The sequence below is a fragment of the Rutidosis leptorrhynchoides genome, chromosome 4, assembly GCF_046630445.1.
Source record: "Rutidosis leptorrhynchoides isolate AG116_Rl617_1_P2 chromosome 4, CSIRO_AGI_Rlap_v1, whole genome shotgun sequence".
Taxonomy (NCBI): Eukaryota; Viridiplantae; Streptophyta; class Magnoliopsida; order Asterales; family Asteraceae; genus Rutidosis; species Rutidosis leptorrhynchoides.
Window position 1 is genome coordinate 540,871,463 of NC_092336.1, and position 26,508 is coordinate 540,897,970.

A 26,508-nucleotide genomic window follows, 5' to 3' on the forward strand; every position below is an offset into this window, starting at 1 on the left:
AACTTCCCGTAATGGGGCATACCCTTAGGAACCTCCGCGAGTGGCATGTTAATGTTGATTTGCTTGATCATATCCGCAAATTTCTGATATTGGCTCGCGAGTCTGTCTTTCTTCAATGCTTTTAGGTATGGAATAGGTGCCTTGTACACCTTCACTGGTGGTTCTTCACTTTTCTTCGATATGACCTCTGGTGGATCATTTTTCTCTTGTTCTTTTTCAACATGCTCATCTATATCAACAGGTACCTGCAAAACAGAAGGAGACAAAGGAACTTCTGAGGACTTTGGAATCTCCGGGTTAGTGGTTAAACCACTTCTAGTAGTTATAGCATTTACATGCTCATTCCTTGTTTGATTGTTACTGGGATTCACTTGAGTATTTGAGGGGAGAGCACCATGTGGTCTCTCTGCTAGTAACTGTGAGATCCTTCCAACATCCCTTTCTAAATTCTGAATCGTAGCTTGTTGATTTCGAATTTGCTGAGTTTGAAGTTCCACATTTTGCTAACCATAAAATCTCTCAAAAGATCTTCTAAACCGGATTTCTTCTCTGGTTGTGGTTGTACATGTGCCACTTCTAGTAGTTATAGCATTTACATGCTCATTCCTTGTTTGATTGTTACTGGGATTCACTTGAGTATTTGAGGGGAGAGCACCATGTGGTCTCTCTGCTAGTAACTGTGAGATCCTTCCAACATCCCTTTCTAAATTCTGAATCGTAGCTTGTTGATTTCGAATTTGCTGAGTTTGAAGTTCCACATTTTGCTAACCATAAAATCTCTCAAAAGATCTTCTAAACCGGATTTCTTCTCTGGTTGTGGTTGTACATGTGCTTGTGGTTGTGGTTGTGGTTGTGGTTGATTATGTTGGAAATTATTTTGGTAATTTCGTGGAGGTTGATTACGATTGTTTATGTGATTGTAACCCGGTGGTGCATTTCTTTGATTTTGATTTGGAAAATTCCGATTATTTTGTTGTAACGACCCGGATTTTTCCGATCGTTTTATACTTATGAGATTTATATTTACATAAAATAAACCTTACCAACATGATAAGCAATCCAAACTGTTGAGACTTATGTTTTTGAAAAGAGTTTCACACAACGTTTGACCGTCCAATTTGACCGATGATATCACGAACTATATAACACACGATAATTATACGATTATGTATATGTACATATCTATACATATTTAACATGATTTAAGGATGGTTTAACATTTCATTGTGAACTAACAACAATGAGTTATAAGTATACTTTGAGACCACTAACTTAAGTTATGAAAACGATAACTATATGTAACATTCTTTGACATATATACTTACAATATATAATGTGTTGGTGATCTATGTCACCAATATGATTTAAGTGTAATGCGATTAATTTGTAACCAAAATAATCTTGATAAATATCAAACAAGTTTGGGGAAGTGTGTAGTGCACACTTGTTTGAACTTATCTTGATTATGACGGGGGTTCGGGGGCAGCGCCCCCGATAAGCGGGGTCCAAGGGGTGGCAACCCCTGGCGGAGTCCAAGGGGCAGAGCCCCTGTCTTTTACAGTTTGACCCAAAAATAAAACTTTATTAAAAATGTCTTAAAATTTTATTTTGGCCCGGTTTGACCCAAAAATAAAAGCCCAGTTTTGAGCCTCTTTTACAGTTATAAACCCTTCCATATTTGAATTCTCGTTCCGATTCCTCAAAATTTCTACAACTATATCTAGGGTATATGTAACCGTATCATACCCAGCTTCTATACGTATTTACTATTGGTATATACCAACAATAAACTTCAATGATCAGCCACTAGACATGATGTTACATGTGGGAACCAGCCATTTAGCCTCATGTGTGACTTTTGTGCAAGAAAACAAACTAAATCTCCTATATATCCATCCCATAATCATGCTATTTTGCACACACACACATACAATTTCATTTCCAATTTTCTTTCAAGTTAATTCACTCCCTAATCTCTCTTCATTTACCTACTCAAGAACGTATCAATATAGTCATCCGATTTCAAGGAGATTACTTTCAATCTTTCAATCCCACTCCATCACTCTTTTGATTCCAAGATTTTTCTTACCTTTTCCAGTAGCTTTGTCCAAGTAACTTGAGGTAGTAACCTTATTCATAACCTTATTCGATTCATATTTATATAGCTATCTTATTTTGTGTTATAAAATTTTAACAACAAGAACATAGTTTGAGTGATTTCAAACTTGTTCGCAAACTAAATAGATCCTTCTAATTTGATTTTTAAAAACACTTCAAGACCTGTAATATATCATATTATGACAAAATCGGATTAATCATATCTTGGCTAATTAACATAATATTTAATATATATTTACTTATGATTTTATTTTATATATTTCAGGACCACCCGTAAACAACACGAGAAGATTAATCATAAGACCTCATGATTGTACGCAACACGTCATTTGACAACACGGTACTTTATGTACGCAACACGTCATTTGACAACATGGTACCATGGGTCAAGATTAATTCTGATCAACACGAATACGACGGGGTCTTTATTTATTTTATTTAAGCAACTAATTGTGGACCACTAACATCGGACTGCTAACTACGGACTAAAAAAATATAAAAAGTATTAAAAGTGTATATATATATATATATATATATATATATATATATATATATATATATATATATATATATATATATAACAATTACTTGAAAAGAAAATATGTTGATATATTATATATATGGTTAGGTTCGTGATATCTATCGGAGACCAAGTCGAGTTAAATACCTTTAAGACAAAAGTGAGTATATAGTCCCACTTTTAAACTCTAAATATTTCGGGATGAGAATACATGCATTTTATGATTTACGTTATGGACACAAGTGATTAAAAATATATATTCTACGTTGAGTTGTACCACTGGCATACTTCCCTGTAACTTGGTAACTATTATTTACATGAGGTATTGTAAACGCGAATCCTGTTGATAGATCTATCGGGCCTGACAACCCCAACCGGACTGGACGACCAGTATTCAACGGTTGCACAGTACTTCGTTTCAGTAACTACACTTAGTACGGTGTAGTAAGATTTCATAATAAAGGGAATATGCGACGTTGATTAAATGTTAAGTATGGTTATCAAGTGCTCAACAACTTAGAATATTTTTATTAAAACGTTTATATATGAAATCTTGTGGTCTATATTTATAACGCTGCCGGCATTAAACCTATATCTCACCAACTTTATGTTGACGTTTTAAGCATGTTTATTCTCAGGTGATAACTAAAAGCTTCCGCTGCAACATGTTGAATTTAAGCAAGATCTTGAGTATGCATATTTGTGTCAAAAATAAAACTGCATATCGGAGGATTTGTAATGTAAAATATGTTGGAGGTCGTATTGTTATTATCACATGTAAAGTTTGTAAGTCTAAGATTATCGCTAAACGATAATCATTATTAAGTTGTTTAAACCTTGTATTTGTAATAAAAGCTATGGTTTGTATTGTAAAAACGAATGCAGTTTTTGAAAAATGTCGCATATAGAGGTCAATACCTCGCGATGAAATCATATGTTATTGTATTCGTCCTTATGGTTAAGGTCGGGTTATGACATTTGGTAACCTGCATTTCCTCCGTGGTAATTGTTGTTTGAACTTGAAGGTCCCCCTATTTGATAACTATTGACAGGAGGGTACTTCCGGTTCATTGCATCAACCGCCGAAAAGTCGTCAAAATTCATTTCACCTTTACGTAAGTAACCTAAGAAATTTGCTTTCTCTTCCATTGTCGTTTTTTCGCAATCTCTAGTGAGATGGGGACCTTGGCACAATTCACACCCTACCCTGATAGCGTGCATTTCTTTGGTTACCTTCTCAATTTGCCTTGCTTGATTTGCCAATTGAACTTTTAATGCAGCGATTTCATCGTTGCTTTTGACATTAGCAACTGTTGATGATCTAGAGAACTCCATCTCTTGATGCCAATTGTGAGAATGGGCTGCTATATAGGCAATTATTGTGTGAGCGTCTTCGGGCATTTTTTTCATGATTGATCCTCCTGCTGCAACATCTATATCCTTCCGGGTAGCCACATTGACTCCTTTGTAGAATATTTGGACCTTTTGGAATGTATTCAACCCGTGTTGAGGACATACCCTAAGCATTTTATTAAATCGAGTCCAAGCTTCATAAAGAGTCTCGTTAGACTTTTGCTTGAAGTGATTTATATCACTTTGCAGCTTTGCTGCTTTCGAAGCAGGGAAGAATTCTGACAAAAATTTGTCCATCATGTCATTCCAAACTTCAATATAACCTTCCGGTAATGAGTCTAGCCAATCTCTTGCATCATCCTTTAGGGACCATGAAAAAAATTTTAAACATGCAACTTCATCGGAGACATCTTTGATTTTGAAAAGCTTGCAAATGCTTATAAACTTACGAAGATGCTCGTTAGCATCCTCATTTGGGGCTCCACCGAATTGGCATGTATTAGTCACCATGTGGAGAAATTGCCCCTTTATTTCAAAACCATCAGTCATCGTAGGTTGAATAATTGCGTGGCCTTGTCCTATCCTTGTTGCCTTCATCAAAGCATCCATCGTTTGATTTGTAGCAGTCATCTCTTCCTCTTCTTTAATGATTGGCTCGATGATTGGTTGAACAATTGGTTCAGAGTTAGAATCTAATGAAAGTGATTCTAAATCCTGAGCAGGAGATTCTACTTCTTGAGCTCTTAAGAGTTCGTGAAGTTCTCTTTCAGGTTCAGGATATGAAGGAATTAAATTAGAGTTGGAAGAACGTAGATTCATGCACTAATACCTATCCTGCAATCACAACACCACAAACAAACCAATTACAAAAACACAAGCTTACAATAAAAAAGTAACTTTTCTAGGAATTGAATTCCTACAAAAGGATCGAATAATTCAAAGTTTATTTAAAATCTTTTAACAAAACCGGGTCCCCGGCAGCGGCGCCAAAAAGTTGATGTGTTAAAACGTAACCTTTAAAATGAAGACAATATGCTTAATAATTAACACATAATACAGGCAACTAAAACCCGATCATGCAGTAACTAGCAAGTAAATTGACCAGTTCGATCCACAGGGAGAAGTTTTTTTTTAAGATTTTACCACGATTAATTGTTCTAAAAGGGATGTTTTGTGTTTGAAGTTGTATTTTCGTTTAACGAAACAGTAAATAAATATAGTAATTAACAAGAATGAGAATGCGGTGTTTACTTCTATGCTTGATAAATGACAGGGATTGTTCTTTTATAATTAAAACTGTTATGTAATAGTTACAATAGAGCAGTTTATATCAATTTCACAATTTCTATGAACTTAAGAGCTATGTTTAATCAACAAGATTCTTTCGTGGTTGAATTCACATAAAACCTAGTTTACTAAAATCACTCTAAGTAAACTACATGATTGTATATCCTAAATATCATTCAATTAACATCCTATACTCACATATAGGTGGCTAGATCACTAGGTGTTGAAGTATAAGCTATGGTCTTTGATAAATTCACATAAACCAAGTCATAACTTACATAATTGAACTAGGATACAAGGATGATTACAACTATGGATCTTTTGAAAGAACATGGTGATTTAGATTGATTAACTAACTAGATTCAACCCGGTTAAACTCACATGAAACCTGAATTACAACAATCACTTGAGGTAATTTCATAACTATGTTGCTTCAAAACTTGTTCAATTACCGAATTAAACACATAACAAAATCACTTAAGTTTATGCATCTAATCGTCTAGATTACTAGGTGTATTGAAGTATAGATTGTTTTCCTAGATAATTTAATCAATCAAACATATGTGTAACTAGCATAACATCAAAGTATAGAACAATCCCAAGCCATAAATCTTACATTGAAGCAAACACACAAGGCTTTAGCCTAACATAATCATAGTAGAACTAATGAAACAGTAAATAAAATTCGAATTCATGTTTAAAAGATATAGAACAAAAGTACCAATAGTGATGAATGATCCTAGCTTAATCTTGATGTTGAAAGGGTGGAGATTGACTTGCAGCCTTCCTTGAACCTTGAAAATCGTATTAGAACTGAGGGAGAACGTAGTAGTGAAGGTATATGAAGTATGTAACCAAAGGCTTTCTTAAATAGGCTAAAAAGTTAGGTAAAATGGCCAGAAATTGACCAGATGCGCCACATCTCATTGGGATGCACCGCATCTCTTTACGTTCAGTAGATTCCAGCTCGATTCTGCACTCAGGACTGTCGGCAGGGAAGCAGATGCGCCGCATCTGGGACAGATGCGCCGCATCTGGCTTGGATGCGCCGCATCCATCTCAGATGCGCCGCATCTGAGGCTGTTTTTGGTCCAGAAGTCTTCATGCTCCGCATCTGAAACTGTCGGGAGTTATTTGGTGCATAGATGCGCCGCATCTAAGAGAGATGCGCCCCATTTGGACCTGTCTCAGTGGTTTCGGGCTGTTTTACGCGTTCAATCTTCGTTTTAACTCTGTTTTTGCTGTTGGTCTTCATTTATTCATTCACAATGGACTTTTACAATTATATACGAGTTACAATACATAAGTACAACAATTACATACCAATGGAACAACTTTGGATCAAAATAACGGCAATAAACATGTATAATTTTTGCGTTATCAACGGGACATATTCGTCAATGAGAATCAATCAACAATTGATAAACTTACATGGTGTTAGCCAATATTATATTTAGTATATTTAGTCATAGATAATGTAACTGACTTGTATCAAATTACCGTAACAATAGGATAGACTCAAGAGATAAGTGCATGTGCTTAATCTCCCAAAATAGCTGATAGTTAGCTAAATACGTTTTGTATATATACGGGACATATTCATCAATGAGAATCAATCAACAATTGATAAACTTACATGGTATCAGACTTGATATCGGTCCCTCTTTTCTTTTTCTAAAACACTTCCTGCCCTCTTCTTTATCTCATCCATGGCCGAATCCAAGCTTCCAATTCCACTACCAATCAATCATATCATCCATTCCGTACCAATCAAATTGGAAATTGAAACCAGTCAGTACAACTCATGGGCAGAGTTGTTCAAAATTCATTGTCGTGCCCATGACGTAATCGATCACTTAACCTCTGAAGCACCACATGCTGGTTCTTCTAAAGCCGACGCCATCTCTCCTGAAGTTTGGGCTCGTCAAGACGCCATTGTTCTCCAATGGATCTACGCTACCATCTCCAAAGACTTGTTACACACCATTCTTGAAACTGATACATCTGCTAAGAAGGCGTGAGATCGTCTTAAAAGCATTTTTCACGATAATCAAGGCTCTTGTGCTGTTGCTCTTGAACACAGATTTACCAACCTCAGATTAGACAACTTTCCAAATGTATCCGCATATTGTCAAGAAGTGAAGATGCGTGCGGATCAAATGAACAACGTTGGTCTTAATGTCACTGATCAACGAATGGTACTCCAAATGGTTGCTGGTTTAGGTGACAATTATGCAACAATTGGCACCTACATCTCACAGTCAGAAAAACTACCCCAATTTTATGAAGCTAGGTCAAAACTCATCTTGGAAGAAGCTCACATCAATCGCAACTCTTCAAGTTCTGAAATCGCTCATGAAAGTGCACTCAGCACCACCACCAATCATCGTGAAACATCTCGCTCCAACGAAAAAGACAATCGGACCTCCAATTTTGGTTCTACTCGAGGGAGAGGCGGACGACGTGGTGGTGGACGTTCGGGTTATCGGGGCAGAGGAAGGGGTAATTATCAAACCTCACCGTTGCATTATGTTGGCCCTAGACCTTCCTGGATCCCCAACACTCCATGGGCTTATCAACCACAATGGCCCAATACTCCACCATGCCCTTATCCCACTACCTCCTGGGCCAGGCCGAATACTCCACATAATTCAAACACAGCTGCTGGATTACTTGGTCTATATCCCAACAGTACCTACAACGGGTCAACCACTCCCTCGGCTAATTACGCTCCAACAACGATCGAGAGTTCTTTTCAGACCATGGCTTTGAATCCACAGGAAGAAAATTGGTATATGGATACGATGGCCTCATCTTATATGACAGGTAACCGAGGTATGATCTCAACCTATGTTAATACGAACGTGCCTAAACTAATAATCATCAGAAATGGTAATAGACTTCCAATTTGTGGTCTTGGTAACTCAAAACTACAAAACTCTACGTTACCCTCTACATATCAATTCAATTTTATATTCACCAAATCTTATTACAAATTTAATTTCTGTTAGACGTCTTTCTATCGATAATAATGTTGCTATAACTTTTGACCCTTTTTGGTTTCACTATGAAGGATTACAAGACACAAACTCCACTCATGAGATGCAATAGTCAAGGCGATCTTTACCCGCTCACGTCTACCTTTCTTAACAAACTACAAAGTCTACCTTCTTCCTTTTCTGCTATTTCTGTTAAAATCATGCAAATTCAATCTAATCTTTGTACTTTCTCTACTTTCTTACTTTGTTTGTGTGTTAGTGTAGGATTGGTGTCCAAAGTTGAATAAAAGGAAGTTGGATGGCTTGCTATTCGAAGTTATGTTGCAGATGTAAAGTTGAAGATCCTTTAGGGGGCAAAAGTGTATCTTTCATTGAAGGCTATAAATACCCATTTAGGGATTGGTGTCCAAAGTTGAATAAAAGGAAGTTGGATGGCTTGCTATTCGAAGTTGTGTTGCAGATGTAAAGTTGAAGATCCTTTAGGGGGTAAAAGTGTATCTTTCATTGAAGGCTATAAATACCCATTTAGGGTTCGAGTTCTACACACGCTCCATCTCTAATTCTGCAGTCATAATCTTCATCACTGTTATTACCGAAATCATTTTGTGTCTGTGTTTATTGTTCTAATTTCGATTCATAGATTGTTAATCTGTTTATCAATCGTGAGAATTCACCTAGTGTCTTCAGTATTGTTACCTTGCTGCTGTATTACCGAATCCACTCATATTAGGGTTCATTGGGTTGTTGATTGGTTAATAAAGATCTGCTGTTTTTTCTTGTGTTAATCTTATTTTCGTTCATGGTATCAGAGCTGTGGAACCTGGTTTGATCCTGTTTGTTTTTCAATTCGTCTTTTTTGTTACTAGGGTTGACGACTGAAAAATTATTTTCGTGCAATTGGGTTGATTCAAGGTCAGTACGACTGACTCATTGGTTCTTATTTAGTCTACTGGGTTCGATTTGGATCTGTGATTGGTATTTCTGGGCTGCTGTTTCGATTCAAAAAAAAAGGGAGGAAACCCTAATTGTCGAATTAGGGTTAAGGTTGGCTGATTCATCACTCTTCAAAATTCAAACCATTTGTCTATCTACGAAGGGGAGTAATCTGAAACTTTTTACTTTAATCCTTTTATGATTTATTGTGCTTCGTTTTACTGTTTCTGCATGCTTGTTCTGCTGATTTTGTGATCTTGTCTTGCTACTTGGTTACCTGTGTTGTCTCTTTCTGCTTTTTTCATTTTGTGTAGACAGTGAGAACCCCAAGGAAGCCCTGGGACAGAATCCCTTGAGATTCTGTCTATCTGGATCACTACTTGGTTGTTCTTTAGGAACTTTTTTGTGTTTGTTTAAGTTATCTTATTGCTTTGTGCTTTCATGGCTGGTGAAGGATCCAAGGCCACTCACGTGAGTGACCTAGATTTTGGGGATCCCTTATACCTGCATTCGAGTGATACAAGTATCACTGCCCTTATTTCTATGAAATTAAAGGGAACAGAAAATTACAATGTCTGGAGCAGGGCTATGTTATTGGCTCTGCAAACCAAAAACAAAATTGGATTTATAGATGGTACTGTCATTAAAAATACCACTGATAATGTGCTTGCTTTGCAATGGGATAGATGCAACTCAGTTGTTCTATCCTGGATTTTGAACTCTGTGAGTGAAGAACTTTTCTCTGGTCAAGTCTTTTCAAAACTTGCTAAAACTGTGTGGGATGAATTAAAAGAGACATATGACAAAATTGATGGCTCAATCACTTTTAATTTGCATAAGAAAATCAATACTATTACTCAAAATGGTGATTCTTTGTCTGATTACTATCACAAACTAAATGCTTTATGGAAACAATTTGATGCTCTTGTAAAACTACCCACATGTGACTGTAATAATACTGAAATTAAAGATCACAATGATTCAATCAAACTTATGCAATTCTTAATGGGTCTTGATGAATGCTATCATGCTGTCAGAAGTAATATTCTCACCAGAGAGAAATTACCAAGTGTTCAAACTGCCTTCTCTATTGTGTCAAGAGAGGAGTCTCACAGAGATTCCTCCACCATCAGGGGTGTTGGGAAGTCTCAACAGTCTGCTTTTCTTGTTTCTAAAACCTTTGATAATAAAAAGAAATTTGGAAGGGGCCCTAACACAAACCTGAAATGCACTAAGTGTAACATGAATGGCCACACAATTGACAGATGTTATGAGATTGTTGGGTATCCCCCAGGTTGGGTTAAAAGAAACAATAACAATATTAATAAAAGCATTCCTAGCAACAACTCTGTTGGCCAGGGAACTCCTTTCACACCTGATCAGATAAACACGTTGATGAGCCTCATCAATGATTCCTCCGGAAATGTGCATGCTAATGTTGCAGGTACCTTCACTAACATGAATAACTTGTTTAACAAAAACTTTGAAAAATTCTTTAAGTCAAACAGTTCTGGTCATAGTTTAAACAAGTGTACTGGTTGGATCATAGACTCTGGGGCTTCACAGCACATGACTGGTAGCTTGAATAATATGGAAAATATCTTTGATGTGTCCTCATTAGGCATGACAGTTGGTCACCCAAATGGAACACAAGCTAAAATAACTAAAATTGGTGATTTGATCTTAAATAAACACATTTTACTTCAAAATGTGCTGGTGGTCCCGGGTTATTGTGTCAACTTGTTGTCTGTTCATCAACTGTCTAAAAATAAGAAAACTTTTGTTGGCTTTAATGATTCTAAGTGTTACATCCAGGATTTGTTGGAAAAGAAGATTGTGGGGACTGGTAGTCTGAATAATGGTCTGTATCTGTTTGATGAAAGTCAAAGTGACATGAATAATTGTGTGAGTGATTGCTTTGTCTCTTTTAACTTATGGCACTGCAGACTTGGACACCCAGCCAAGCCTGTATTAGATCTCTTAAAACATGATCTTGAATGGAAATCTGAATCTGAAACACATATTTGTGACACATGCCATAAGGCAAAACAAACAAGGGAACCTTTTCCCTTAAGTGATCACAAATCAAATTCACTTGGTGATCTTGTTCATTTAGATTTGTGGGGGCCATATAGAGTCACGTCAAGAGATGGGCACAAATATTTTTTAACCATTGTTGATGACTTCACTAGAGCTGTGTGGATTTACATGATAAAATCTAAAAGTGATGTGTTTGAAATGTTTGAAAATTTTACAAATCTTCTTACAAATCAATTTGAAAAAACTGTGAAGGTCATAAGATCTGACAATGGGACTGAATTTGTGAACAGTAAGTTTGACCAATTCTGTAACTCTAAAGGCATTGTGCACCAAACCAGCTGTGCCTATACCCCTCAGCAAAATGGGATTGCTGAGAGGAAACACAGACATTTATTAAATGTCGCTAGATCCTTACTTTTTCAAAGTGGTATTTCTCTTGAGTTATGGTCTGATTGCATTCTAACTGCTGCTTATCTAATCAACAGGCTCCCTTCATCTGTGCTCTCAGGAAAATCCCCATTTTAAATGATTTATGGAAAAAAACCTAGTTTCTCTCATTTAAGGGCCTTTGGGGGTTTATGTTATGCAACTGTTTTAAACAATAGCGATAAGTTTGAAAAAAGATCTGAAAAATGTGTTTTTTTGGGTTACTCATCTTTTAAAAAGGGATACAAATTACTAAGCCTTGAGTCAAATGATGTCCTTTTCTCTAGAGATGTAAAGTTTTATGAAACTGTTTTTCCCTTTAATCTAAAAAACCAAAAACAAACTAACTCTAAAAATGAAACTGTCTTGAACCACTTAAATTTTTTTGACCTATTTTCTGAAAACCCCAAGGACCCAAGTCCCAATGATGAGGAGAGAACACACTTAGATGATGAGGGAAGTGGCAGTGATCACAGCAGCCATGATTCTCAATCATTGGGGGGCAGTGATACCACTTCCTCACCTGAAGAAACATCTTCTTCTCCTGAGGGCACCACTGTTGAACCTATTTTTGAACCAGTTTTTGAAGAAACACTTGTTCAACCTGAGAACACTAATGTTGAAGGGACTGTTAGAAGGTCAACAAGACCTAGAGTCTGCCCTACCAAATGGAATGACTATGTTCTTGATCCCAGTTTCAACCATCCTCAAAACAACAATGTCATGTTTAAATGCAAGTACCCTTTAAACAACTATGTGTGCTACAACAATCTGTCTGCCACTGCCTTGTCCTTCATCTCTAGCCTTGACAAATCTGTTGAACCCACATCTTATCATGAAGCATCAAAACAACAATGTTGGATTGATGCCATGAATGATGAAATGGAGGCCTTGAACAAAAACAACACTTGGGTTGTTACTGATCTTCCCCCTGGAAGAAAGCCAATTGGGTGCAAATGGATCTATAAGATTAAACATAAGGCAAATGGGGAAATTGAAAGGTACAAGGCAAGGTTGGTTGCTAAGGGGTACAATCAAAAGGAAGGAATAGACTATGAGGAGACCTTCTCTCATGTTGCCAAAATGGTAACAGTAAGATGCATTCTAACCTTAGCTGTTAACAATAACTGGTCATTGTTTCAACTTGATATTAACAATGCTTTTTTGTATGGGGATCTGGTAGAGGATGTGTACATGACACTACCTGAGGGTTATTTTTCAAAAGATGACACCAAAGTGTGCAAACTAACAAAATCATTATATGGTTTAAAACAAGCCCCTAGGCAGTGGAATGAAAAACTTACCTCCTTTCTTGTTGAATATGGTTTTGTGCAAAGTGTGAATGATTACTCTTTATATACTTGGTCTGTTGGTTCAGACTTTATTGCCCTCTTGGTTTATGTGGATGATATGATCATAACTGGAAATAATCTTGCTGAAATTTCAAAAGTTAAGGATTTTCTTAAATCCAAGTTCAAAATAAAAGATTTGGGTGAACTCAAGTATTTTTTAGGGATTGAAATTGTTAAAACTAAAAATGGGATTTGTATGAACCAAAGAAAATATTGTCTAGAACTTCTAAGTGAATTTGGAATGTTAGGGTCAAAACCTATGGCAACTCCTTTGGAATCCAATTCTGTTTTGAATAGTGATGAAACAGAAGATGACAAAAAACTTGATGATATCTCACAATATCAAAGACTTGTTGGCAAGTTAATATACCTAACTTTAACAAGGCCTGATATTTCATACTCTATACAATGCTTGAGTCAATATATGCATTCTCCTCTTCAATCTCATGTCAAAGCTGCCTTCAGAGTGTTGAGATACTTAAAAGGAAATCCAGGTGCAGGTATTCAAATTATAAGAAACCCAGGTATGAATAATTTATATGCATATTCAGATGCTGATTGGGGAAAATGTCTGGGGACAAGAAGGTCTGTGTCTGGATATTGTCTATACTTCTGTGGGTCCCTTATTAGTTGGAAAAGTAAAAAGCAACCTACAGTTTCAAGGTCATCCACAGAATCTGAGTATAGATCTTTAGCTGCCACAACCTGTGAGATCATTTGGGTTGTGAAGTTGCTTGCTGATCTTAAAATAACAAATTTGCTACCTGTAAAATTACTCTGTGACAACAAATCTGCCCTTTTATTAGCTGCTAATCCTGTATTTCATGAAAGATCCAAACATTTTGAAACTGATGTTCATGTTGTAAGGGAAAAGAATTTGGCAGGTGTTATTAAAACAGACTACATTGATACTACAAAACAGGTAGCAGACATCTTCACAAAATCATTAAATAAGTCTCAACACAAGTTGTTGTGTAATAAACTTGGAATTTTTAATGTGTACAAAGATAAGATTGAGGGAGGATGTTAAAATCATGCAAATTCAATCTAATCTTTGTACTTTCTCTACTTTCTTACTTTGTTTGCGTGTTAGTGTAGGATTGGTGTCCAAAGTTGAATAAAAGGAAGTTGGATGGCTTGCTATTCGAAGTTGTGTTGCAGATGTAAAGTTGAAGATCCTTTAGGGGACAAAAGTGTATCTTTCATTGAAGGCTATAAATACCCATTTAGGGATTGGTGTCCAAAGTTGAATAAAAGGAAGTTGGATGGCTTGCTATTCGAAGTTGTGTTGCAGATGTAAAGTTGAAGATCCTTTAGGGGGCAAAAGTGTATCTTTCATTGAAGGCTATAAATACCCATTTAGGGTTCGAGTTCTACACACGCTCCATCTCTAATTCTGCAGTCATAATCTTCATCACTGTTATTACCGAAATCATTTTGTGTCTGTGTTTATTGTTCTAATTTCGATTCATAGATTGTTAATCTGTTTATCAATCGTGAGAATTCACCTAGTGTCTTCAGTATTGTTACCTTGCTGCTGTATTACCGAATCCACTCATATTAGGGTTCATTGGGTTGTTGATTGGTTAATAAAGATCTGCTGTTTTTTCTTGTGTTAATCTTATTTTCGTTCAATTTCCGAAGATGTATGGCACCAGCAACTAGGTCATCCCGGAGCCAACATTTTACGTTTTCTTAGAAATAAAGTTACTATGTCTAGTAACTCGAATAAAAGTTGTAATAAACTATGTCAATCGTGTGTTTTTAGTAAACACATACGTTTACCTTTTTATAATTCAAATTCTTCTACTTTATCTTCGTTTGACATTATCCATAGCGATTTGTGGACCTCACCGGTAGCTAGTTCATTAGATCACAAATATTACATCTTATTTCTTGATGATTACACCAATTTTTTATGGACCTTTCCTCTACAAAACAAATCGCAAGTATTCAACACATTTCTCTTGCTAAACAAATATTTACAAACACAATTCAACAAAAATATAAAGACGTTCCAATGCGACAATGGTATGGAATATAACAACTCCTCATTTCACACCTTTTGTCAACAAAATGGAATGAATTTTAGGTTCTCATGTCCACACACTTCCGCTCAAAATGGCAAAGCCGAGCGCAAAATACGCGCCATCAACAATATCATTCGTACTCTTCTAGCTCACTCGTCCGTCCCATCTATTTTTTGGCATCACGCATTAGCCATGGCCACCTACATACTAAATATTCTTCCCACCAAACTTCTCATCTACAAAACCCCTACTCACCACTTCTACCAACGAGATCCTCAATACAATCATCTTCATACTTTTGGTTATCTTTGCTATCCATTACATCCTTCCACTACCATAAATAAACTCCAACCTCGATCCTCTCCTTGTGTATTTCTAGGATATCCTTCATCACATAGGGTCTATAAATGCTATGACATTAAAGACAAAAAGATAATAATCTCTCGCAATGTATTCTTCGACGAAACAAAATTTCACTTTGCCATGCAACAATTAAAAACACTCGACTCTTATGACTTCTTAACATCACATTTTCACCCTGAATTACTACCAATACCCACTGATGCTTCCATACCAACTATCTATACAACTCAGCCCACTACACATGCTCAGGCCCAATCACCATCACACTTAAACGCATCCCATACTCCTGTTCAGTCCACCTCACATACGAACCATTCTAGCACACCTAGCTCTCCTACTAATTCGACCCAGTCTTCTTCAAGCCCATCTCACACTAACTCCCCTTCGGCCCAACATACCTGTGAGCCTACTAATATCCAATCTCCACAAGCTATTACACCATCCAATAGTAATGACATTCCTCTTGCTCCTACTGACCCTACTGAACCTACACGTATAATACATACTAGAAGTAAATCAAATATTTTCAAACCTAAAACACTCTTCAATCTAAATTCCATAATACTGCTACCTCTTTATCTCCTATTCCTAAGACACCACTTGAAGCTATTCAAGACTCAAATTGGAAATTAGCCATGAACGATCAATTTGCCGCTCTTATTAATAATAGGACATGAGATCTTGTACCTCGGGAACCCCATATGCATGTAATACGGTTTATGTGGATATATAAACATAAATTTTGTTCTAACGGTTCTTTTGAGCAATACAAAGCTCGTTTGATTGGTGATGGCAGGTCGCAACAGGTCGGAGTTGATTGTATGGAGACTTTTAGCCCGGTTGTCAAACCGGCCACCATACGGGTTGTTTTATCACTCGCCCTCGCACACTCATGGCAAATAAGACAACTCGACGTCAAAAACGCTTTCCTACATGGTAATCTAAAAGAGACAGTATATATGCACCAACCAATGAGATTCCGGGACCCTAATTTCCCGAATCATGTTTGCCGCCTCAACAAGTCCCTTTACGGTCTTAAACAAGCTCCACGAGCGTGGTACCAACGTTTTGCATCATATGTCTTCACCATCAGCTTCACACATAGTCTTTGTGATCACTCACTTTTCGTCTACAAAAAGGGTAAAGATGTCGCTTATCTACTTTTATAAGTCGATGACATTATTCTTGTTACTTCTTCCGATTCACTACAAAATAGAATCGTGAAACATCTCTCGACGAAATTCACCATGAAAGATCTCGGTCCTATCAGTAATTTTTTGGGCATCTCAGTTCATCATACACCCACTGGATTATTTTTGAACCAATCAAAGTATGCAAAAGAAATATTAGAAAGAGCAGACACGTACTCATGCAAACCAGCGAACACCCTTGTTGATGTCAAATCGAAATTAAGTAGTCATGCTGGTAATGTTTACAATAATCCTACTCTTTATAGGAGCTTGGTCGGTGCCTTACAATACCTCAAGTTCACTCGTCCTGACATATCATACTCGGTTCAACAAATTTGTCTTCATATGCATCACTCGCATGACACTCATATGGCCGCTCTTAAGAAAATATTACGATACATCAAGGGCACGCTACATTATGGGATTTATATGTCTAAATCAAGTACAAGCACACTTGTTTCTTACACTGATGCCGACTGGGCTGGGTGCCCGGACACTCGCAATTCCACATCCGGCTATTGTATGTATCTTGGGGATAACCTGGTCTCCTGGTCATCTAAACGGCAACCAACCATATCACGATCTAGTACCGGGGCCTAGCCAATGTTGTCTCAGAATCTTGTTGGCTACGGAATTTATTGCTCGAACTTCATCATCCGATCAACAAAGCAACCATAATCTATTGCGATAACATGAGCACTATCTATCTTGCTGGAAATCCGGTACAACATCAATGTTCCAAGCATATCGAACTCGACATTCACTTCATTAGGGAAAAGATTTCACGTGGCCAAATACGAGTTCTACATGTCCCTTCACGTTACCAGATTGAGGACATTTTCACCAAGGGCCTTCCCAGATTACTGTTTAATGATTTCGCTCCAGTCTCATTGTTCGATCACCTCCTGATTCGACTGCGGGACCCTATTAGTCAATATTGTATTTAGTATATTTAGTTAAAGATAATGTAACTGACTTGTATCAAATTACCGTAACAATAGGATAGACTCAAGAGATAAGTGCATGTGCTTAATCTCTCAAAATAGCTGATAGTTAGCTAAATACATTTTGTATATATACAGGACATATTCGTCAATGAGAATCAATCAACAATTGATAAACTTACACTACAAATATGTGAATTTGCGTTCTTCTGAAGCACCTACAAACAACCTAGGGATTTTAGTTTAGGATTTTTCGAAAACTTATATGAGTTGGGTCACATTTCCGTCTAAAGGTAGCATTTTTTAGTTCGGTATCAGTTAATGTAACCTGAATAAACTAATTATGACCCATATTGATCCACCTAGTGTCAATTTAAACTCATTTCCATATTTGACCTCTTAACCTCTCTAAGAATACCACAAATGGCAATCCTTACAAACCCTCTTTATTGCAAACAGTTGAAAAAGAATATACCTTTATATAGTTTACATCTGACTCGATCATAAACACGAAGATTCTAACATATTGTTGACATTAACACCAATCTTATGACCCTGTAATTTTATTTGGGGAATCATATATAACATCTTTAATAAACTCTAAAACTGAACACATACATGAATGGACCCATACACGAACCTTACGGTAGCAGATTATAATCAGTCATTAATAGTCGATCGTAATCAATATATTAACAACAACAAAATACAGAATATATATTATTTTATTGTATTGCATTAGAGAATAAGAATGGAAACTAACCTCCTTATCCATATAGATTAGTTCATTATTGTTTTTGTTTTTGTCATAACTATACAATTCTAAATCCACAAAGCAAGAACATTGACCATCATTGCAAACTTACCCTACCCTTTGACAAGTATATAACAATTGGCGGTGTAAATATTCACTTTCGCGGAAACATTATTGCTGCCACCATTTAGTGTTGAGCAAAGTAGTGAGCAAAGTAGTAAGAAGTTTGACAATATTAGTTTGACAATGCCCAATGTCAAATAGGATCTGATTGACCCGGTCAAAAGTAAAGGGGTCAATATTGCCACCTTCAGAGTCGCGCCTTTTTATGATCTTAACATGCCCTCAATTTGATAATGTGACGACCCGAAAATTTCCGACCAAATTTAAACTTAACCTTTATATGTTTCCGCCACGATAAGCAGAATTTGTAATGTTGAATCTCAAAAAGTTTGGAATTACATTCATGTAATCAATTACCCTTTGACCGTGTTCGACGATTCACGAACAATTATGAGTATATAGATATATATATATATATATATATATATATATATATATATATATATATATATATATATATATATATATATATATATATATATATATATATATATATATATATAATATATAATATTAACTGAAAACATTAACAAAGTATTAGATATATGATACTTTACATGAACGTATTTGTTTCGATATATTTATCGATAGAATTAAGAGATAATATCAAATGATTGAATTATCAGATACATTATGATATGATTACGGGCCTATGTTATGAGGTCCACTGTGATTTAAGAAATCTATTCTTTTTGACAACATTCGGAAAATGGTAAAGTGATTTATAAGTAAGAACAAATGTGTCAATTAACGGGAACTAGACAAGGGTTAATGAAAATTCCTGTTTAATTTCCAAGGCATGTTTTATAATATTTTCCTCGTGACCTTGATAAGATAACTATGTTAACTTTCATTTTATTTAATATAAAAATAAGAACGTGGAGTGTAAATAACTTAGATGTTGGATATCGACAAGTTAAGTAACTCGACATTTTTCATTAAGATGATTTCATACGTTTATTCAACCTGTGGACTTTATCCCATGCTTCACCAACAGACTGTAATTTAAAAACTTGAAACCTATTATGAATATATATATAATTCTACTTTTCTAAAATGTTTTATAATATAACGATTTCCATTATTTTAACTTTTTAACAAAATGATTCTTAAATATATTTAGTTTTGGAAAACAAAATTATCATATTTATTTGATTTAGTTTCAAAAGTACAAAAAACATTTTCAGTTTAAAAAGAACTTTATTATTAAAACGTATATATCTTTTATAAATATCTAGAACCACTTTTGACAACTCATTACTTAACCAGTATGATAAAGATAATGATATTTATATTTTATTTTATTAAATATATATAACGATTTAAATTAATATTATATATATTTATACGCATATTATACGTACATAGTTTTATACTTTTACTATACTTTAACTTTACCTTTACTTTACTTTTACTTTACTTTAACTTTAATAATTTATACTTTAATAATTCACTTTAATAATTCATACTTTAATAATTCACTTTAATAATTCATACTTTAATAATTCACTTTAATAATTCATACTTTAATAATTCACTTTAATAATTCATACTTTAATAATTCATACTTTAATAATTCACTTTAATAATTCACTTTAATAATTCACTTTAATAATTCATACTTTAATAATTCACTTTAATAATTCAAAAATCTATTATAAATAGAATTCAATAGGTTTCATTATTTCATAGAAACTTAAAAATATATTTCTCTAAACTCTCTCAATCGAATTACATATATATATTTTCTTTGTATTATTTCAAGATATTATTAGCATACATATAATACTACGACGGAGTTATATTCAGACGATTTCAAAATAAGTTTTCAAACGGGATAGAGCTAAGGAAATTATGGGTTATAGCTATAGAGGTTATGGGTATTGATCGAGGGTATTGCTCGTGAGGTCAACCTAACGTTTATCATTTTCGTTGCGTCTATGTACTTTCCTACAATATTGAATCACAATATTGATACGTTCGTGAATCCGAGACAAACCCTGCACTTGTTCAGTGCCATCATATACATAATTGCTACGAAATACAGTATTGTGAGTTTCATTACTCCCTTTTAATATATATTTTTGGGCTGAGAATACATGCGCTGTTTTATAAATGTTTTACGAAATAGGCACAAGTACTAAAACTAATTCTATGTGGGTTTAAACCAGAAATATACCCTTAGCTTGGTAACATTAAACTACTTGTCTATGTACGGTAGGCGTGAATCCTAAAGATAGATCTATTGGGCCTGATAAACCACATCCTGACTATGGGATGCTTTAGTACTTCGAGGTTATTTTAAACACACCTGATCTGGTGTACTTCAGAGGGTAAAACATGAACGTTAAGGCTTGTTACCGGGTGCCTACAACTTATAGAATACTTTTATACACTTGCGAGTGTACATATATTTATAAACGGAAATCTTGTGGTCTATTAATATATTGAAATGATTGATATGATAAACCTATGAACTCACCAACCTTTTGGTTGACACTTTTAAGCATGTTTATTCTCAGGTATTAAAGAAATCTTCCGCTGTGCATTATCTCATTTTAAGGATATTACCTGGAGTCATTCATGACATAATTTGAAAGACGTTGCATTCGAGTCGTTGAGTTCATCAAGATTAATATTAAGTCAATTATAGTTGTATGTAATATGAAATGGTATGCATGCCGTCAATTTTTGATGTAAAGAAAGTTTGTCTTTTAAAATCGAATGCAATGTTTGTAAAACGTATCATATAGAGGTCAAATACCTCGCGATGTAATCAACTATTGTGAATCGTTTATAATTTATATGAACGGGTCCTTTCAGTTGGTATCAGAGCGGTGGTCTTAGCAAACCAGGTCTTGCATTAGTGTGTCTAACTGATAGTTGTTAAAATGCATTAGTGAGTCTGGACTTCGACCGTGTCTGCATGTCAAAAGTTTTGCTTATCATTTTTAGTCGAAAATCATCTACTTACCATCCTTAGGAAATTACCTGCTTATCATTCTTAAGTTTAGATGCGTTTTCCTACATTTATTGCATAATAGTGTATAGACGAATTCTTATCTTAGTATATCTGTTACTGTGAACTTTGACTGACATCTTTAAAAGATTCCTCCGTAATTTATGGGATTTTGGTATTATATATACATATGTAAATTATGTATTGAAGAATACCAAATCTAAATTCTACAATCTATTTCATACAAAAAAAAATTCTTTCCCTGATCATACAAGATGGATCCCTCAACCAGTTCGAGTTCCTCGGATTCCGACAGCTATGCCGATATGAATTTCCACATGAGCCCCCAAAGCAGCGTGACCGGAATGGATCAACCAATTAGCCATCATCTATTCTGGATGAATTGGGGATGGGTTCGTAATCTACTTAACCATTGGAGACAAGAAGAAGGTGATCCCTTTCATCCACCACATTGCCCTCTTGGCAATGAACCTGAAGCACTTACCGGTGAACCTGTCCGAAACACCATTTTCTCTCTCATTTCCAGAGTATCTCGTCATGATTATATACTACAACAAATTCTAGATCTTATTTATCCGCTCGTCCGAACCGACAATCACCCCGGTGTAATAGAAGAAGTCAACGAGCTTCGCGCTCGGGTAGTGGCTTTGGAGAATATGGTGCAAAGGTTACAAACACCAGCAGCAGCACCAGCAGCATAACCAGTACCACCATCAACAACATCAACAGTACCATTACCACCACCAACAACAACCGCATCGCAAACCTCAACTTCACAATCTGTCCCACGAGCATCGACGTCATATGCCATGTAGATACCAAGGAATACCACAACGATGAAGTATTGATTCATAACTTCATTGGGGAAACATTCTACGGCGATTATGTAATTTCTAAAGTTTAGAAATTATCTATCCTAGCCTTAACCATAAATCAAATGAGTTTAATCTAATATTAACTCATTAAATCTATATTACATCTGAAGAAATATACACATATATATTTCCATAAATACTGTAATAAAATTCTTTTGTACAAAATATTAATTGTGAAATTTTTTTTTAACGGGTAGGAAATACCCGAGAGATATATAAATTCACAATTAATATGTTACATTCTTCGAATCTGATTCAGCAAGTCATCCATTATACTCCCTACTTTCACAACAATATACATTCTTTTATAGAAATCAAAACAACCATACTCATTCAAAATCTAATTACATATTCTGATTTTGAAATCTCAGAATTCGATTCAAGATATAACCGAAATCATCACTCTTAGATTCATACATCTTTCAAAACTATACTTTGACTTCAAAACTATCCTAGAACCTCATTTCTATTCATGGAACTCACAAAAATATTTGTTTCATTCAAAATCTTAGAACATCATATGTATATTAACAATTACAATATGTGTTCAAACACTTCGAAATTCCTAAAGACATGTGATATGATGATCCAACCACACATTACCCACTGTCATGCACCTGAAAAGCTCTCAAAACCAAAGTTATAGTTTATCACGTATCCGTGTCAGATCCTTTCATATTTATTACCAAATATAATTTTTCAATCTCTTTCCAAAATAGACAGTTTTGTCTCAGCTCCAGCAAATCACCTTCATTTGTTTATACGAATAAACCCTTCATCATGGTTACCGGGGAACCTTTCATATCTCGCCACATTAGCAGTAAACTTATCAACAACTTCATTAACCTTCGACTTAAGCCTCACCGAAAAGCCACTATACTTATTCATTAAAACCCCATCATGTACTCACCTACATCCTGTAACAATAATTATCACACCAACTACTGGGAATTAGCAATCAGTATTTTGAATTTCGCGACAATTTTATGTCAAAAGTTATATGTATACATATAACGTCTATCTCCTAGACTTACATACTTCGAATGTGAATTTTCTGAAAAACATCCCAAACTATGAACTAGTTCTCCGAAATTGGAAAAATGCTGATGAAGCAGCAAAAACTGTAAACGACTTTAACAGTCAAAAGTTTGATGATAAAGAATAGTATGGTGGTAAAGCTGAAAAAAAGAGAAGGTTTGACTGGAAAACGGATTGAGCAGACCATGAAGGAGGCTGTGGACAAATCACAAAGACTAAACCTGCCTTCAAAGGATCCAAATGATTTAGTATCTACTAAAATAGATAGCAAACACCTTACTTCTTATTCTAAACCTTCACAGACAAATCTTCTTCATCATCCATATATTTATAAATATCTTCGATATTCCTGAAGATATTTTCACAACTATTCTTATCTGAAATCTTTTATCTCTTCGCAATATTTGCGTTACAACATAAAAAGAAACTGTGTTAGTTTTTAAATTCTGAAAAGAAAAAAAATTCGAATTTAAAATAGGAATGTTTTTAAAGTAGTGTTGGGAACTGAAGCATGAGTTAGTATAATATAATGACACTTGATCAACGTGATTATATTACAGTAAGTCATGCTGAGTTTCTAATGGAACGTGATGATTCACAGAATATACCGTCATCATGTACTATTTACACGACTCTTACATTCTACCCAATTTCCAAACATATTAAGAACATATCATCTTGATAGCTCTATATTTTCGAATATTCTGGTAATTTTCCAAATCAAGATCGTGCCATTACGATATTCTTCTTGGAACATTAACTATGTTCATCCAAAAATTCATATCTACGAATTCTGGACCATTATCCGCTTGACCTAAGGCCGGGAAGAGAAAACGAAAGCATGAAGCTCTGAAATATAATGGAGAATATAAAGCTCGATAACAACCCCGAAATTACAAACCGTGTATATCAATGCGTATAGCAATATAAAGACACGGGAGAATGAAAAACACAATAACCCCAAGGTAATGGTAGAAGAAAATAACTTCCTCCGGTGGTAGATGAAAAAAAAGAATGACAGATATGAAAGTTAAGAGTATATCAAGAATCAATACTGGATGAAGCATATTAACGAATGCTTTAAAGTATGAATTGGGGAGAAAGACTAGAAGGTGTGAGCTGTGGAAATAAAGAAACGAAGGGGGTGGATTTATAGTAAAATATCAGACAGAGAAATCGAGACAGATTATCGCATTTAATCAAAGAAGATCATGATTTCCTTAATCGCCGAAGAACCAAATCTTATTGCAATGATTTTCTTTAAATCCCATGAATTCCGGAAATCAATCATAACTACGTCATCGGTTAAAAAAAATATACGTTTACTCATTTCACTCTCTTGCGATAGCTTCACTTATACTCTTCGCGTAATCAAATTGTTTTATCTATATTACTCAATGATGATAAAACTCTATTTATCAACTCATATTCGTCATGAAAACAATTTTATAGTTAGCCATGACGACCTCGATCAAATTTCGGGACGAAATTTCTTTAACGGGTAGGTACTGTGACGACCCGAAAATTTCTGACCAAATTTAAACTTAACCTTTATATGTTTCCGACACGATAAGCAGAATTTGTAATGTTGAATCTCAAAAAGTTTGGAACTATATTCATGTAATCAATTACCCTTTGACCGTGTTCGACGATTCACGAACAATTATGAGTATATAGATATATATATATAATATATAATATTAACTTAAAACATTAACAAAGTATTAGATATATGATACTTTACATGAACGTATTTGTTTCGATATATTTATCGACAGAATTAAGAGATAATATCAAATGATTGAATTATCAGATACATTATGATATGATTACGGGCCTATGTTATGAGGTCCACTGTGATTTAAGAAATCTATTCTTTTTGACAACATTCGGAAAATGGTAAAGTGATTTATAAGTAAGAACAAATGTGTCAATTAACGGGAACTAGACAAGGGTTAGTGAAAATTCCTGTTTAATTTCCAAGGCATGTTTTATAATATTTTCCTCGTGACCTTGATAAGATAACTATGTTAACTTTCATTTTATTTAATATAAAAATAAGAACGTGGAGTGTAAATAACTTAGATGTTGGATATCGACAAGTTAAGTAACTCGACATTTTTAATTAAGATGATTTCATATGTTTATTCAACCTTTGGACTTTATCTCATGCTTCACCAACAGACTGTAATTTAAAAACTTGAAACCTATTATGAATATATATAATTCTACTTTTCTAAAATGTTTTATAATATAACGATTTCCATTATTTTAACCTTTTAACAAAATGATTCTTAAATATATTTAGTTTTGGAAAACAAAATTATCATATTTATTTGATTTAGTTTCAAAAGTACAAAAAACGTTTTCAGTTTAAAAAGAATTTTATTATTAAAACGTATATATCTTTTATAAATATCTAGAACCACTTTTGACAACTCATTACTTAACCAGTATGATAAAGATAACGATATTTATATTTTATTTTATTAAATATATATAACGATTTAAATTAATATTATATATATTTATACGCATATTATACGTACATAGTTTTATACTTTTACTATACTTTAACTTTACCTTTACTTTACTTTTACTTTACTTTAACTTTAATAATTCATACTTTAATAATTCACTTTAATAATTCATACTTTAATAATTCACTTTAATAATTCATACTTTAATAATTCACTTTAATAATTCATACTTTAATAATTCATACTTTAATAATTCACTTTAATAATTCACTTTAATAATTCACTTTAATAATTCATACTTTAATAATTCACTTTAATAATTCATACTTTAATAATTCACTTTAATAATTCAAAAATCTATTATAAATAGAATTCAATAGGTTTCATTATTTCATAGAAACTTAAAAATATATTTCTCTAAACTCTCTCAATCGAATTACATATATATATTTTCTTTGTATTATTTCAAGATATTATTAGTATACATATAATACTACGACGGAGTTATATTCAGACGATTTCAAAATAAGTTTTCAAACTGGATAGAGCTAAGGAAATTATGGGTTATAGCTATAGAGGTTATGGGTATTGATCGAGGGTATTGCTCGTGAGGTCAACCTAACGTTTATCATTTTCGTTGCGTCTACGTACTTTCCTACAATATTGAATCACAATATTGATACGTTCGTGAATCCGAGACAAA

The 26,508-nt window shown here is 34.5% G+C and overlaps 1 protein-coding gene and 1 long non-coding RNA gene across 2 annotated transcripts in view; one reads left to right on the forward strand and one right to left on the reverse strand.

Annotated features, from left to right (window-relative positions):
• The window catches only part of LOC139904264 (uncharacterized), a 73,665-nt gene extending 65,923 nt beyond the window's left edge, over window positions 1–7,742 (reverse strand). Inside the window, exon 1 of the long non-coding RNA XR_011778718.1 lies at window positions 6,915–7,742. This is a non-coding gene — a long non-coding RNA (uncharacterized lncRNA). The remainder of the gene's footprint in view (window positions 1–6,914) is intronic.
• Window positions 7,743–16,668: 8,926 nt separating this feature from the next.
• On the forward strand, window positions 16,669–17,211 carry LOC139842625 (uncharacterized mitochondrial protein AtMg00810-like). Its single transcript, XM_071832744.1, has one exon. It carries the CDS (start codon window positions 16,669–16,671, stop codon window positions 17,209–17,211), a length of 543 nt encoding a protein of 180 aa, XP_071688845.1.
• The last annotated feature ends 9,297 nt before the right edge of the window (window positions 17,212–26,508 follow it).